At 36.6% G+C, this 12,766-nt stretch overlaps 1 protein-coding gene across 2 annotated transcripts in view; it reads left to right on the forward strand.

Moving 5' to 3' along the window:
* LOC129726852 (acetylcholinesterase) overlaps positions 1 to 12,766 on the forward strand; it is a 92,709-nt gene that overhangs the window by 65,826 nt on the left and 14,117 nt on the right. The window contains exons 2-7 of one of the 2 annotated variants that reach the window (XM_055684008.1): positions 3,803 to 4,059; positions 6,877 to 6,990; positions 7,067 to 7,604; positions 7,666 to 7,863; positions 7,927 to 8,634; positions 8,698 to 8,870. In XM_055684008.1, the coding sequence (XP_055539983.1) occupies positions 3,816 to 4,059; positions 6,877 to 6,990; positions 7,067 to 7,604; positions 7,666 to 7,863; positions 7,927 to 8,634; positions 8,698 to 8,870 (1,975 nt within the window). In that variant the 5' untranslated portion in view covers positions 3,803 to 3,815. Of the gene's footprint in view, positions 1 to 3,802; positions 4,060 to 6,852; positions 6,991 to 7,066; positions 7,605 to 7,665; positions 7,864 to 7,926; positions 8,635 to 8,697; positions 8,871 to 12,766 lie in introns of both variants that reach the window. The other variant, XM_055684007.1, reaches the window with a different exon arrangement.

Below are 12,766 nucleotides of genomic sequence, written 5' to 3' on the forward strand. Positions count from 1 at the left end.
CAGAAAATTGATTTCCATTGGCATTCTATTGTTTATGTCATTCGATAAATAACAACTCGAATGTTTTTCTCGAAATTACAATTGACTAAACCACGCAACGGTTTATTTAAACAGCACGTGCGTTGCACGGTAAGTGGTATCGCTTATGACAGCAGGAAATCACCTCATTTTTATGTTGTTCTCTATTCTCTCCCTTAAAAATTGCCAACCACTCATATCCCACTATATCATGAAGAAATCATAGTGAAAAAATAAGAAGTAAAAATTATCAGTGATACCTTTTAATGCTGTGTCGTAAGGTAATTTTTAAATGTTGAAGATTTTCTGCAATTTTTATCATTAAACTCACACATTGATAGACCATTTGCGTTGGCTCGTCCTTAAGATACCTCATATTGGGTCGTTCAGCGTCATTAATACACATCTATCAAATAAATTGAGTCAGCATAAAGACCAGAAAACATTCTGGTGATTATTATCTACACTCTGAAAAAAATCCACGTAAAATTTACCGGGAAAAGTGACTGATTCTCATCCACCTTCTTTTCACGTAACTTTTGCCGATTCCTCGAAAGCCGACCATGTGTCAGTGTGTTAGTGTCAATCAACCAGGTGTCGGTCAGGTAATTGTTACCTGATTTTTACGTACCTTTTTACGTGATATTTAGGTGAAACCATAGATAAAACGCATAAACCCCACATGATTTTCACGTACTTTTTACGTGTTATTCAGATGGAATCCACGTGATCTTTAAGTAAATAAAATACATGGCGCATATGACAAATAAAATTTAATTTAAATTTTGAACAAATATTTACATTCTCCGAATCGACATTTCCGACAGGAGAGAAACAGGATTGGCCGGAACGATTTGCAACCGTTCATCCGCAGCTGGAGCCAGAGATGTTTTGCTCGAGACTACCTGTTGATGATTCCAATCGTTCCGGAAAGAATTCACCAACTGAAAATTCAAAAAATTTATATGTTTCTTTTGATAATATGAATATCATTCTGGCTACTTACTTTGCGTGTTTTCCGATATTGAATTAGCTGGAGCAGCTCAGGAGTCCTTTGTCCGCCATATTGACTTTTTTGCATACTAAAAATTCACGTAAACATCGTTGTCGGAAACGTCAAACCACAGCCGCTCTAACCCTAACAAAGTTAAAAAAACACAAATACCAACGCGCTGTAACCACATACCGATTGTACGTGAATTGACAGTGAATCGTACGTGAAATTTAGGTGAAAGTTACTAACGTCACGTAAAATGGCAGATTTTCTTAAGGTCAGTCACTTACGTGATTTTTCAGGTGGATTTTACGTGCGTATTTCCAGAGTGTACATTGAAACAACCCGAAACTGATTGAAATTTCTATCCAAATGTACGTTAACACTGATATCGTAGTTAATGTCGTTTATAGCTAGAAAAACGACTTACCCGCATTTGACAAAAATCAAATTCTTTGCTATCGATTTATTCTAAAAATCTGTAATATTCTGCTCATGTGGCCTTGATGCAGCACGAAGCATACCATATTTAAAACGAGAATATATAAAAAACATTGCGGTTACGATTCGAATGCAGATCAAGTGTCGTACGCTGTCTGAGACCGTTTACACGTAATGGCCTTTAAAACGAAATGAGTGATTGATTTTCGCACATCCTTTTTATATGGTAAACCAGTAAGCAGCCGAAAGCGAGAAAAGAAAAACGAGAAAAAGGAAGCGAACTTGAACTCAACTTGACTTTCCGCTAGTTTACTATTTGAAAGATATCAAAATTATTATATCACAAGCTTAGGGAATATTTCACCTCTCGATCAAGACATGAGTGTTCAAAATCTGGTCAGTGACAGCAATATTATAAGCATATGAAGATGATATTATGACATCTGCTATCGCTATAGTATGCGAACAGAAAGCGAGCTCATGATTGGTTGACCGCTGTGTTGTTAGTTTCAGCTCATTTTTTTAATACTTTACTATTCAAAAGATATGTCGAAATATGGGGAAACTTCAATTAAAACTTTTAAGATCTGTTTTTATTGGGCTTTGAACCGGACTTTTCGAACTCTATACGAATTGTTTTTTATTTCAGTCACGTTACTCATTCACTGAAATTACTAGTTTGAGAAAGTTAACAGCAGCCTATCATGACTTTCCCCTCATGATTTTTTTAAAGTGGCTTTGGTAATTTTTAATCTTTCGCTCGAGAGTCATGAGATAGAGTTATAAGTTATTAAGCTGAAAAAATTGTAAATAATTTATTACAATACTGCATGCCATTTTATTTCGATTATATACCTTTTCAGACTTGTCCATTTACCAACTTTCAATAGATTTTGTGGTTACGCTCGTTCGTCTGCAACATACGGAGTCATTTACTCACTTTTTTAAATCGATTTAGTTCAGACAACTCATATTGTTCAATATTAGCGTTAAACTTCAGATAGTCTTCAGATAGATAAGAATTATTTATAATTTTAATTATATGTGTAAATTATACATAATACATCAACTCATTCAGATTTCTTGTAAGTAGTTAAAAGGAACTTCCAACTAACGTACGCGTTCTTCACATACGACTCGCCAATTAAATTGGCCAAGGTGTTGTGCAACTGCACCTTAGAAGTGTTTGATGGCATGTTAAGTGAAGGTGGTCATTCATGAGAGTGCTCTATTATTCTGGCTTCAAAGAGAAATGCAAAAGTGCCTATGCTTGGAACAGTGTTATATTGAGGCTTCTGATGCTGCAGCCCCTGATGTTTATACCTTTATATCATACAATTTTTAGCACATTCTACCATGGATGTCATGTGAAGAGCCCAATAGAGGGAGTATTTCGCTTAATAAAGGAAACTTTTGAGAGTAATCTGAAATCTGTTGTTCTTCCTGGAGTATATAATTGAAAACTTATATGACATAAGCGAAATTTGGTAATAATTGCTCTAGGAATATCTTCTAATAAAACTCCGTGCGCTTATTTCTCCTATCTCAAAACGTGCTGTGATACTCTGTGGCCAGATCATCTAATTAACACAACGTACACACCACTAATTGAGGCCATTCGCAACTTTTCCAATTTTCTGTTCCACTGCGTATTTCCGTTAGCAGTCTTAGAGAAAAAATGTATCGCAACAACTTATATAATGGACAGGGAAAAGCGGAGTGGTTCAGGCTAATAATGGGACAATTCAATTTACATTTGAAGTGGAGGTATGGCTTGTTTGCGATTAGAGTTTAACAAATAAGTATTGTACTAGTTTCAAATAACTTTCGAATAGTTTTTCATAGAAGGAAGTAGATCTGTATTTTTATATTTTGCGTCATTTGTGTCATTTTATGTTTCAAAATTGCAGACTTAATTCCAAATCAAGTACATTATTCTCGGTCTTCAATGGGTATGAGTTACCCCTCTTTCTCCTAAGTGTGCTCGTTCCTCGCAGCGAAAACAAATACAAGTCGTTTCCTCATCTATACTTGAGCGATATAATCTTATAAACGATCAGATGTGTGCTCTTTAACATTGAAGAATAACTCAAATGCAGCAATGATTAATTTAGATAATTAGAAGGATTTATATCCGCGTAACGAACTAAATCCTTCCATGAGATGTTTGTGGGTAGACTTATTTTTCCGCAAACAATTGATTGAAGCAGTTTTAATGCACTGTATATTGCTATGCCTAACAAGAATTCATTATCGAAGTCCATGCTCCTCGAATTAACTGCATAATATCAACAAACGAAAACATGAAAAATCTGATATTTTATAATTTCTTCTGTTTACTCCTTGCAGATTTCTCCAAGCCATGGAGATCCGAGGCATAATAACCCGATTGCTAGGTCCATGCCACATTCGACATTTAATATTGTGCAGCTTGGGACTCTATTCCATCCTGATGCACTCAGTAACCTGTCGGCATCATGACATCGGTAGTTCGGTTGCACACCAGCTAGGATCGAAACACTCGTTACAATCATCATCCTTGCTATCGTCATCCTCGCAATCGTCCTCGTCGTTAGCTGAAGAGCCAACGTTGAATAAAGATTCAGGTAATTATAGCTTAAACTTCACTGCACTCTTACTTGTTTCCTTTTCTCAATCTACTCCACTTTTATTAGCTCGCTTATCAATCTATACGTATGTTTAACCTCTTCAAATCATTTTATCGTTGAAGTAATCCCTTTTTTCCAGCTTTTATCGCAACGATCTCTATGTGCCTGTGAATGTTTCGATTTCGATTGTATACTTTGCTTTTTCTTGTATCTGCCTTAGCTTCCATCTGTCCATGCACATTACCATACCTAATGACATATTCACTGTTCGCCACAGGTAACAAAGCGATAGCCAAGCTCGAATGGAACCTCGTCGTTATGCTAAAAGACTACAATCAGTCATACAGCCCGACAATAGTACACCTAACCTCTCTTTTATGGAAAAAGGGGAAGAACAAGAAATATAGAACCGGAAAAACTTTATTTTCATTTCAACTTCAAACTACACTCAAAACAATAAACATTTGCAAAACTAAAGACAGAAAAAAAGTTTACCCTTATTTATTTATTTAAATCTCATGACGAATTTTAGTTGAAATAGCTTAATGCTTCTGCTAACTATTGAATAATGTTAACAAATTAAAAAATCAAATTACTAGGTTAAAGTACTGCCAGAAACAAGCGGAAGCAGCCGAATTCAAATAAACTCTTCCACGACAACATGCTAATAACCCTAATAGAGAATAAAGTGATAATTCTTATATAAACAAATAGTATTTTAAAAAAATGTGCTCAACTGCTCATTTTGGAATCAGCGATGCTGGCTGTATGGGAACGTAGAATTAAAATCATTGTGACATTTCTATAATCATGAAAATGTGTTAAGCGCCAAAAAAGTGTTCTTGTTTTTATCAAAAGTTGTTAAAAATTATGTGAGATAACTAAACGCTACAAGAATTAAAACACAAAATTTCTATATTTTTTGAAAAGAATGAAATACTTATTGTTCTACATACGTATTCATTCGTTCGGCTGCAATTCAGGTTATATTTTAGGTTAGAACTCTACGGTTTTTGTTGATTTGAAAAAGTATTTCTTCAACAGTTACCGATTTCTAAAATGGTCAAAAAAATATTTTTTATGGATATCATCCACTGAGTAATTTTATTTTACTTAGCTGCATTACGCTAAGAATTACAATTTTGCCTGCATAATGAAAAGATTACAAAACAAATAGATTCTAACTATTTATTGAGTTATGTGTTTCGACACCAAACTACAAAAATGTTTTAATTGATTTGTTAAAACGAACAATAAACAATAATATTGTTCAACTGTGCAAATTAAAAAGGCGACTATGGAAAAAAATACATTTAATTGCATACCCGCAATAAAATTATGACTTATAGCTCGTATACTTGCATTTTTTGGAAATTTATGTTTTATTTCTAAAAAAAATAAATACAGTGCAGTGTCAGCTACAAATGATTTATTATCAATCATTTCCGAAAGGCAGCATGTATTCGCAATTCTGATCTGATTTAATAAGCAACCGTCATAGAGAATATGCACTGTTGCGAAATATACTCCCTCGATGCTGCTAGTCTGCAGTGTGATGACCTATGCTGCATACGGAAGTTGACATTTCAGTTGTTTCTGGGATGTACACCGCAGGATCAGCACCAGCCCACAATTTATCTTTCAGCTTGTCGAGCCACATTTTGCTGTTTCGTATTTTGGTTCGGTGACGAGCGGAAATTAAATTCACATTACCTTCATAACGGCACACAATGCAACAGAAACTAAAAATGATAATCGTAAGAAGATTTATTGAGTGTGTACTATCTATTCCAGCGCGTATGGTCTGGACGTATTCTAAACGACATTCTGGTGAGCAAAAGACATAATTTATGTGCAATAAATAGCAGTGCTCTTCTGATTATATGTCTCTCAGAGAAGCTTTACTCCCATAACCTCCGAAGACTATTTAGTTGGACCTGCACTGTAAACCAAGCACAGCTGGGTGAAATAGAATATTTAAGTGAGGCAATGAACTATATCTGAATAATGCAATGAAAATGAATTTCCGAAGTGACTTTCTTAAATTCACATGAAAGAAGATTTTCTCTATCATTATGAGCTTTACGTTTCAAAAATAAGCTTGAACCATATATTTTGAAAGTGGCACACAAAACCGCATTGAATTGTGATAGACTGGGGTCGCTTCGCATTCGGGGAATAGGGGTTAAACAAATTTGTAAAAAACTATGTAAACTCTAAAATCCGTTAGAAAACCGCGTAATTTCTCAAATCCATATAAAACAAACGTACTCAAACTCACGTGAAAACTTCACTTTAAAATTTTTAATGGCGCATGTAATTATTGGTTCCCTCGGAATAGTTTTTATTGAATTGTAACCTTATCAATTATACATCAACACTAGAAGAAGGTTTTCTGATGACAGTCTAGAAATTAAACAGTATCGCCAACAAATTTAAGGTTCTTCTGCAGTTACCAAGCCAGATTTTAATAAATGCAATAAAAAGCAAAAACCAGATAGTTAAATTTCACAGATGTCTCTATAAAAAGAAGGGCTTAGTAAAAAAAAGAAAAAAACAATATAAACAATAATCGATAAATATTTGATCAAAAACGATATTTCTCCACAGTATTTTATTTATGAGTTCATTTCCTATTTTTTCAAACAATCGCGTTGATTCAAACATTACAAACGACTCCGAGTATGCTTCCCGGAATATATTCATAAAACATATTCCCTTTGAATGCATTTTTATCGATTCCTTGTTGGTTGTTGTTTTTATATCCGTGTATTGTAATTCAATTTTCAGATGCATTTTTTACACCATATATAGGTCACGGGGATTCTGTTCGAATTGTAGATGCTGAACTAGGTACGCTAGAGCGTGAACTCGTCCATGGCACTACCACTCGGCGTCGTGGTTTGACGAGAAGAGAATCTAGTACAGGTAAACGATAATCCTTCCCACTGGTGCTACTTGTTGAAAACAAAAAAGTATAATCAAACTTTTTACACGCTTCTAGATTCGTCCGATAATGATCCACTGGTTATCACCACGGATAAAGGAAAAATTCGGGGAGTCACGTTAGAAGCTCCCAGTGGAAAGAAGGTCGATGCCTGGATGGGTATACCATATGCCCAGCCTCCAATAGGAGCGTTAAGGTTCAGACACCCAAGACCGGCTGAAAAGTGGGTGGGGGTTCTCAATGCGACAAAGCCACCAAACTCGTGTGTTCAGATTGTGGATACCGTGTTTGGTGACTTTGCCGGTGCTACTATGTGGAACGCAAATACGCCACTATCGGAAGACTGTCTTTATATTAATGTGGTTGTGCCACATCCACGACCAAAGAATGCCGCTGTCATGCTATGGATTTTCGGAGGTGGATTTTACTCTGGCACAGCGACGCTGGATGTGTATGACCACCGAACATTGGCATCAGAAGAGAATGTCGTCGTGGTTTCACTGCAGTATCGCGTTGCTAGTCTGGGATTTTTGTTTCTGGGGACACCTGAAGCTCCTGGAAATGCTGGATTATTTGATCAAAACTTAGCCCTAAGGTAGGACTGAACAGCATTGTTGGACTTAACATTGAGGAAAAGTTGATATTTTTGTTACCAGGTGGGTCCGTGATAATATTCATAAATTTGGGGGTGATCCTGGCCGTGTTACACTGTTTGGCGAGAGCGCTGGCGCAGTTTCCGTTTCATTGCATTTACTATCCGCACTTTCCCGAGACCTGTTCCAGCGCGCTATTCTTCAGAGTGGTTCACCTACCGCCCCTTGGGCTTTGGTTTCTCGCGAAGAAGCTACGCTCAGGTATGCCCGATATAACAACTAGTCTAAACTAGTCAGCTAATTTTTTCTTGTTATTATAAACAGAGCTCTTCGTTTGGCCGAAGCTGTTAAATGTCCACACGATGTAACAAAACTAAGTGAGACTATCGAGTGCCTCCGTGCCAAAGATCCCAATTTACTAGTAGATAATGAGTGGGGTACTTTGGGGATCTGTGAGTTTCCATTTGTTCCAGTTGTTGACGGTGCATTCCTTGATGAGACGCCACAACGATCTTTGGCCAGTGGCCGGTTCAAAAAAACTGATATCCTTACTGGAAGTAATACCGAAGAAGGATATTATTTTATTATCTACTACCTGACCGAACTACTCAGAAACGAGGAGGGAGTTACTGTGTCAAGGGAGGAATTTTTACAAGCAGTTAGAGAGCTGAACCCATATGTGAACGGAGCAGCCAGACAGGCTATCGTGTTTGAGTACACCGATTGGATCGAACCTGAAAACCCAAACAGCAACAGAGATGCCCTAGATAAGATGGTCGGCGATTACCAGTTTACCTGTAATGTGAATGAATTCGCCCAACGATACGCCGAAGAAGGAAACAACGTGTTCATGTATCTGTACACTCACAGAAGCAAAGGAAATCCTTGGCCTAGATGGACTGGTGTTATGCACGGTGATGAGATCAACTACGTGTTCGGCGAGCCACTGAACCCAGCCCTTGGGTATATTGAAGAAGAGAAAGATTTCAGCAGAAAAATTATGCGATACTGGTCCAACTTTGCCAAAACTGGGTATGTATATATTCTAATCGGATAAAGTTGTCAATTGATGTCGAACCTGGCGTCTGCTTTCAGCAATCCAAATTCCAATCCTCCAACCGCAGAGCTTCCAGAATGGCCGAAACACACCTTGCACGGCAGACACTATCTAGAACTAGGACTAAACACAAGTTTCGTGGGTCGAGGCCCACGATTGCGACAATGTGCATTCTGGAAAAAATATTTACCACAACTAGTAGCAGCTACCTGTAAGTAAAGCCACTTTATTTTTTTATAAGAAACCAATTATTATTTTTTATGTTCAAAAAGCCTGAATATCAATACTTCTGGCCGAGTCTAACTACATTTTCCGTAATCAATCTGATACATATCGCAGCGCTGCAACTAGTTAGTTTTATTATAAAACAAACATAACACTGGTAACTTGGCCCTAGAGCTGAAAATATAGAACTGAAAAAAATTAAAGGTTATAGCTTTTTGCCTTTCTCCTAGAAAGGTATAGTAATCACTGCAAAAACTAAAGGTATAAAAGTGCTCAAAAGAGCCAAATGTCGTATATCCCTCGACTCAGTTTGACGAGCTGAGCATTTTCTGTATGTGTGTGTATGTGTGTGTATGTGTGTGTATGTGTGTGTGTAACGCTCTCCCAATCTCACTCGATTTTCTCAGAAATGGCTGAACCGATTTCAATGAGATTAGTTGCAAATGAATCATCATCATTTGAAATTAATTTTGTTCAACTCGGTTGTGTAGTTTCTGAGATATTGATGTTTCGTGATTTTTACATTTTGATACATAACCTCTAAACTACAAATCCGATTACAATAAAATTCAATGGGGTCTTATGGGACAACTTGACTTTCCATATGACACTGATTTTGTGGAAATCTCTGAGAAACAAGAGTGAGATTAAAAAGTCTCTAGAACACGTTTCTTTAAATAACTTATGAACCACATGTTCAACCTTAATGAAATTCAAAAGTTAAGGGTTTCTAGGTAGCCCGTTTTTTTTTTCAAACCCAATGTTGTTCAAATCAGTTGTGTAGTTTCTGAGATAGTGATGTTTCGTGATGTTTACAACTTGATACATAACTCTAAACTAAAAATCCGATTACAATAAAATTCAATAGGGTCTTATGGGGCAACTAGACCTTTCATTTGCAATTAATTTCATGAAAATCGGTCCAGCCATCTCTGAGAAAATCGAGTGAGACTGGGAGAGCGTTACACACACACATACACACACACGCACACACATACAGAAAATGCTCAGCTCGTCAAACTAAGTCGAGTGATATACGACATTCGGCCCTTTTGAGCACTTTTATACCTTTAGTTTTTGCAGTGATTGCTATACCTTTCTAGGAGAAAGGCAAAAATATAACTTATAACCGTTGCAAAACTGTACAATTCTTGTTGAGTAATTTATGGTAATATTTATTTTTATGAGATAAACTTCCAATCAGCAGCAGCATTGCGGTTTTTCCTCGATTGCACACGAATAGAAATGTACGAACAGAAGTGTACCACTGCAATACGAATAGTAACGCGCGCTGCAGTACGAATGGAAGTGTACCGCTGAAATGTACGAACAGAAGAGTACCACTGCAATCATAGACGACGAGAGATCTGCAGCTCTCTGCTCCACTGTTGCTTATACCAGCATGTTTTCTTTCAAGACATCAGTTTTTATTACGTTCTGACAACAGGTAAAGGAATTGTTCATTAATGGGAATTGTTTCAAACTTTTCGAAAAACTTTTACCTTCGAGACATCATATCAGTCTAAGCGCATGGAAGCAAAAGTAAATTGAACTATTGGGACGGGGAGACTCTGTCAATTTTGACGTGGGACTACGTCTTTGTTTACTATACTGGGATGCATTCTGTGAAAATGTAAATGAAACTGGCAAATGTTGCGTCAGATTCCAAACGTTAATACAGCATGACCACATGAAGGAATACAATAACCAATATGTTGTTGGATAGATAAAATGTATAACAATTGTATAATATGCTAGTTATCACTCTAATTTCATTGCTAAGCGGTAAAATTGATAAAAAGTTTCAGTGACAAATTTACGCGAATAATGAACCAATAACATGCGAGCATTTCTAGCACAGACGACGTGAATGGACACCATCCGTTCCCTGTGATATTCTCTGTATCAATATCGAAATAAAAATTGACAGAGTCTCCCCGTCCCAATAGGTCAATTAATGTTCGCTTTCATGAGCTTAGACTAATATGATGTCTCGAAGGTAAAAGTTTTCCAAAAAGTTTGAAACAATCCCCATTCTTGAACAATTTCTAAACCTGCTTTCAGAAATCAGAACCTAATAAAAACTGATGTCTTGAAAGAAAACATGCCGGTAAAAGCAACAGTACCAGTGGAGTAAAGAACCGCAGGTCTCTCGTCGTCTATAGGGACGTTGCGATACTACCGATACTAATACAGAATCGATCCTTTTACTTCCGATACTCGGATATTTGGTATCGATGTTTTACCAGCGATACTTCTTCAATATCGATACACACCTCTCAGTATCGAAAAGACTCAAAACAACCCTGTATAGAAGAACGAACGAAGCAAAAAACTTGCTGTTTCCTGTGACATTTTGATGCATCGTATGCATGCATGCCATCTCATCGGCAATGCCAATTTAACAGAAATTTCTGTAGATTAGCCTACGGGAACGATCCTCTTCTACGATCATGCAGATCCGAGGGTAAAATCTACAGAGCCATGCAAGCCGCTCTTTTGGAAAGCGGGATCAATTAATAAGGCAAAGCGTAATCGACTTTTGACTAAGTTTCTGCAGAAGCTGGTGTTTCAAGATTCAGCAAATTTATAGACCATTTTACGAACTGACAGGTGTCACGTATTCTGCTGCTGATGATGTTGCTTTTACGTGAGTTATGTCAGCGGCTCCGAGCTCTCTGTCAAAATTCCATTCATAGATTGAGTTCCTTAACGTCTCGTAAAAGAGTCTACACTGAATTCTGTTTTTACGCAACTTTTGTTATGTGATTTTATTTTACGCGATTTTTTTACGCGATTTTCTCGAAATTACGCGTTTTTCCCTACGCGATTCTCTTGAAATTACGCGATGTGTGACATGGGAAATATTGTTTATGAGCCAATATGTAACACACAAACATACACACACATACACATACATAGACATACATACACACATACACACACACTTACCACACAGCGGAAGGTTTTGTAACGACGCGATCTTTTTTTACGCGATTTGCTCCAAATTACTTTTTTTAAGCGATTTGTTCGAAATTACGCGTTTTTTTTACGCGATTCTTTTTTTGCGCGCACGTATCAATCGCGTAAAAAGAGAATCCAGTGTATATAAATGGTTTGAGTGAATTAAACGTTTTATCTTGAGGAATAAATAATAAAAAAGAATTATGACTTATATTTTGAATGAACTGGTAATCGCACAACGATACCTTTAGGTATCGATACGTTAGCCTCGATACTATCGGAATATCAGTACTTGCTCTCGATACCGGTATTGATCCTAAGTATCGATGTTTAATGGTATCGCAACGTCCCTAGTCGTCTATGATTGCAGCGGTACTCTTCTATTCGTACATCTTTTTCATTCGCACACTTCTATTCGTACTGCAGCGGTACTATTCGTATTGCGGTGGTACACTTTTGTTCGTACATTTCTATACGTGTGCAATCGAGGAAAAACTGCAATGCTACTGTTGATTGGTGATTGAAAGTTTCTATCATAAATATGATTACCATAAATTGCTCAACAAGAATTGAAAATTTTTGCAACGGATATTTATTCAATTTTATCTTCGATATTCACTAAATAATCGTGACCGGATAGTATCGAAAGTGTAAATTCCTAAATATATACATTTATAGAAGAGTAAGAGGCTGTGAATGCTTGTGAATTTTTTGTTTATTTACTAAGATTAATTCAGAATCTCTTTACATTTCAAAATTGTTAGATGATATATTATTATTCTAAGCTTTACCATGATAAACGTATATTAGCTGTCTTCGTAATACAGCGAATGTAAATGTAGGCAAATGAAAAAAAATGTCAAGCAAAACATAGAAATGTAATTGTTGATTGCTACGAATTTTTGTTGGAACTTGTTA

This window comes from Wyeomyia smithii, chromosome 3, assembly GCF_029784165.1.
Source record: "Wyeomyia smithii strain HCP4-BCI-WySm-NY-G18 chromosome 3, ASM2978416v1, whole genome shotgun sequence".
Lineage (NCBI taxonomy): Eukaryota > Metazoa > Arthropoda > Insecta > Diptera > Culicidae > Wyeomyia > Wyeomyia smithii.